A 4,210-nucleotide genomic window follows, 5' to 3' on the forward strand; every position below is an offset into this window, starting at 1 on the left:
TTCCATGGGAACTACTGCCTTGGGTTCGATGAGACATGCAGTGGTTCAGTCACAGGGCACATTGGTGCCCATCCAGTGGCCACGTGGCGCTGGTGGCTCCTACACATACAGTACAGACGGGGGTTTCCACCGCCACAGGAGTCCTATGGATGGAGGTGGCCCAAAGCACATAAGACAACCAAAAGCACGTAAAATCCACCCAAAGCAAGGGGGAGGCGAGGTAGGAGGGAGGTCCAGGGAGGTGCCAAAGTGGTCACCCAGCACAGCCTCTCTGGCATGGTGAGTGAATGGGCATGGCCTCTGGCCTGGCACAGCCACCCTCCCCCACACCTGGTGAAGCAAAGTGGCCTCTGCTCTCTTGAGGCAGGACTCCCCAGAGGGCCGTCAGCAAACGGCTGGCCTTGGTTTCCCAGGCAATGCCAGAGAGGCCACCTGGGTGCAGCCACCAGGGCCCCACACCCACCCAGTATTCCGCTGCGGCTCAGCATCACCTGCAAGGCAGGAAGACCTCCAGGCCCTCGGATGAGGCCGGGATGGGGAAGCATCACCCCATGCCACACCTGGTTTTGCACTTGGTGACAGACGTCAGCCTTCTAAGCCCAGGCTGCTTCTCAGGGGCAAAGGCCTTTTAAAGGATTTCACCAACTCTGCCATCAAAAACTAAACCCCTAAGTTCAGTTGTGTGAAAGTTGCACAAAGTTCCACAAACAACAGATAGGCTGCGATGTCACTGATCCTAGTCTTCCTTTAAGTGATACCTCTGGCTTCAATGGCTGTGTGGAAGTTGTCATCCTTATTGTGCTTGAAGGAGTCTCTGCTAGTGAAAGTAAGAACACGATCTCCCCTTCACAGACGCGAAGGAAACCTTCACTCAGTGACATTCAATGACAGTGGGTCTCACTTTCGAACTGTTTTTTGGATAAATAAGAGTTGCAGTGGCACTTGCTGGCAACTGTCCCTGCTGACAACCCTTCTCCTGGACAGCAGCCCACAAGGGAGCCCCGGCCTGGGCTTCCTCCCCAACCTCGCAAACCACTGGCTGGACAAATGATCCCAACTTCACAGAAGAAAAGTGGTTTTGGTGGTGCTTTTGGTTGGTGATTATACCCTTAAAAAGAGGAATAAAGATTGTGAGCTTTAAGCAACCACTCCGTCAACACATTAAAAAAATAGGTTTAATGCAGGTGGCTCATCTCATAAAGAATTTACAGGCACTCGGGACACCAAGTGGCGGGTGTTCAGCACGGGACAGGGCAGCCAACTCCTCACACTTGGCTGACCTCCAGGTGGCACAGCCAGACCCCTCCTCCACCCCTTTGCCGCCCACCCCCACAGACATGCACCCTCCCCATCGGCAAGGGGGCTTCGGTGTTTCTGAGCAACGGGAGTTAATTAACAAGAAACAAAGCTTCTTTGAGGAAAACACATGACTTAGTGCAAAAGATTCTCTGCAGCAAGAAGTGGAGTAAGTGCCTCGCCCACCCGCTGGACTCAGACAGTCCCCACTGACCTGTTGGAAGAGCAGCCCACACCAGCTGGCTACATGTTAAAGAGTCCAGTTCACAGCCAAGTCTTTTTTGCTTTCTCTACCTGATTTGGGTTGTTCTGAGTTTCTCTCCCAGTGGCACACAACTGTCCTCACAGCCCCTGGCTACTGGGCTACCTGGCAGGGCAGGGTCAAAGGCCACGCCCATGCCTGGGGTGTGGGGACAACTGGGGTTAAGCAAGGGTGGCCTACATGTCTGAGGACTGAGAGCCTGTCTGCCCGCTGTGCCAGTTGTCATGATTCAGGCTACCCTCCCACTCATCGTGAGGCCTGTTGGCCATAAAGCCACAGAGCCACCCTGTCCACAGCCACCCACTCTGGCACCCCAGGATGGTCACAGCAAGGGGCTGGGGGAGGCCCTGGCATTGTGTCCTTCTGAAGGGGAAAGCCCCCCCAACAGTGGTCCCCTGCCCAACACCATTCTGGCTTTCTATGCCTAGATGCCTTAGTAGCCACCCAGGCAAGGCCAGAGAAGTGACGTGTCACCCCCTCCCCCCCGCTGGCTTAGTGGGATAGATTCATCCCAACAACATTCTCGGCACTGCCCTGTGCAGAGCCCACTGCTTCCTGTGGGGAGCCTGAACACATAGGCCTCTGTGCTGAGTGCTTCCTCAAAGAGGCCACATACCCCCTTAGGGTGACAGCAGAGGGTGGTCTGTGGGCTTTGCGGAGTGAACGGCTTTGTGGCAGTGTGGTGTGTCAGCTACGGGCCATACATGTCCCTGAGGCTGGGCCGGGCCAGGGTGCACAGGAAGGCATTGCATGGCCAAGAGAGCCCCTGCAGGTCTGCCCCTGGGCACACAACTTTTATGTCCAGGGGTTGAAAGTTTCCACCAGACATGGTCCTGGAGAGAGGCCAGAGGCTGGGGAGGGACCACACACAGGCAGCCTGGAGAGCCACCCCACAGTACAACCAAGAAAGCACGGGCAGGACCAAGGCAGGTGGTAGGGGTGAGGGCGATGGCACCTAAATGCACACACAGGGAGGATTAGCACAGAAGCCAGCCTGGGGACAGCGCTAGTGTCCCCATCCCAGGAAAGTCTCAGCCCTTCTCTCCCGTGGGAGCAGGACAGCAGCGTGTGCTGCAGACCTCACCCGCGGGTTGGGAGGTGGGAAGAGGCCCTGACCAATCCACCCCATCAAAAGGACACAGCCGAGGGCCCGTGCAACACACACGGCTCGGTGGGCGCCTGCCATGGGCTCACATGTCCACAAAGACCATGAAGCACCAGCCCAGGCCCCCGACCAGTAGCATGGTGACGTGGATGCCATAGATGAGCAGCTCGTTCATGAGGCGGAAGTCCACACGCCGGCGGCCTAGCAGCAGCAGCAGCACCGACAGCTTGAGCTGGAAGCGCAGCAGGACACGCACGCCCAGGTACTGCAGGCAAAAGAGGGCAGCCAGTGCACCCCAGAGTGCTGCGGTGAACAGGCTGCAGCTGAAGTAGAGCAGGAAGCGGATGAAGCCGTACAGCCAGCGCGTCTTGATGTACACGTCGAAGTTGTTGTACTTGGTACGGGCCAGGTGCGAGGCGCGCACGGGCCCGCAGGCTGCGTGCAGGCAGGTGGTGTGCGGGCCGTGGAAGGAGCGCACCCGCCGCGGGATGGGCATGACCGGCATTGGGCCCAGCGGCGGTGCTAGTGCACGGCGGTGGCGTCTGGGCGGCGGTCAGCATAGGTGTCATGGGCGCCTAGGCCTGGGGGGCCGCAGCTGAGCCTCAGGGGAGGCGATGGCCTGCAGGGAGAGCCACAGCACCGTGTCAGTCCAAGGACACTGCGAAGGGGCTTCACTGGAAACCAAATGTCAGCCCCAGGTCCACAGGAAAAGTGAGTCCAGGACCAGGGATCTGGGAATACCAAGGGTGTTTCCAAGGGATCCCAAACTATGAAAAGCCTGAGAGCCAGCTCCAGCACAGCACTAAGAAAGGAGACCTGCTGGGGCAGTGGCCAGGAAAGGGCTTCCCTGAGGGCTCAATGCCACACGATAGGAAGTGACACACAGTGACTCCTTCCTGCTGGCTCCTCACAGCTTCCTTACTCACTAGGCTGCCCCTCTGCTCCTACTCAGCAGCCATGACCACCCTGGCCTTCTGGGGCTGCTTTATCTGGGGATGACACAAACCCCTGAATGGCACCAGCCAGGAGTCACACAGACCGGGATGAGGGATAGGGTACCTAAGGATGAATTCAGAAGGAGCCCAGTGGAGCCGTTTACTCCAGCAGCTTGACAAGCCACGTGTGGGGAGGCCAGATGGATGAGTGAGGGTCTCTGAGGTGGCCTGTTGGTCCTCAAGGCTGGTGCTGCCCTCTCCTAGCAGTGACCTTGGGCAGGTTATCCGACCCTGAGACCGCTCCTGCTGTCAACAGGGTGCCAACAGCCCTGCCCTCACGGTTCCTGTGGCAGGTAAGGGGCAGACCCTGCCTACACAGGGTGCCTTGGGAACCAGGGCTCAGAAGGAGCGATCCACCCAGGGCAGGGTGGTAGTTCGCGGACTGCGCTGCACAGAGGAGACATGGCAAACGGCTCTCCCGTGTCACCTAATAAATGCTGTTTATGACTTGCCTAAACACCGTGTGGACGGACGTGAACTCAAAGTTCAGGGCGTATCAAACCGTAGTGGGAACGTTGGTAACAACTCAGGGGCACGCCGCCAAGAGCTCCC

At 58.1% G+C, this 4,210-nt stretch overlaps 1 protein-coding gene across 1 annotated transcript; it reads right to left on the reverse strand.

Moving 5' to 3' along the window:
- Positions 1 to 2,504: 2,504 nt before the first annotated feature.
- On the reverse strand, positions 2,505 to 3,283 carry TMEM250 (transmembrane protein 250). The gene has a single exon (XM_008070662.2). The coding sequence runs from the start codon at positions 3,166 to 3,168 to the stop codon at positions 2,749 to 2,751; it is 420 nt and encodes a 139-aa protein (XP_008068853.1). The 5' UTR covers positions 3,169 to 3,283; the 3' UTR covers positions 2,505 to 2,748.
- Between the last annotated feature and the right edge of the window lie 927 nt (positions 3,284 to 4,210).

This window comes from Carlito syrichta, unplaced genomic scaffold (assembly GCF_000164805.1).
Source record: "Carlito syrichta isolate Samal-C Ts95f unplaced genomic scaffold, Tarsius_syrichta-2.0.1 Scaffold313900, whole genome shotgun sequence".
Classification (NCBI taxonomy): Eukaryota; Metazoa; Chordata; class Mammalia; order Primates; family Tarsiidae; genus Carlito; species Carlito syrichta.

What these genes read in the sequence shown, in the direction of transcription:
- TMEM250 (XM_008070662.2), bottom strand. Translation starts at nt 3,168, where the DNA reads ATGCCGGTCATGCCCATCCCGCGGCGGGTGCGCTCCTTCCACGGCCCG.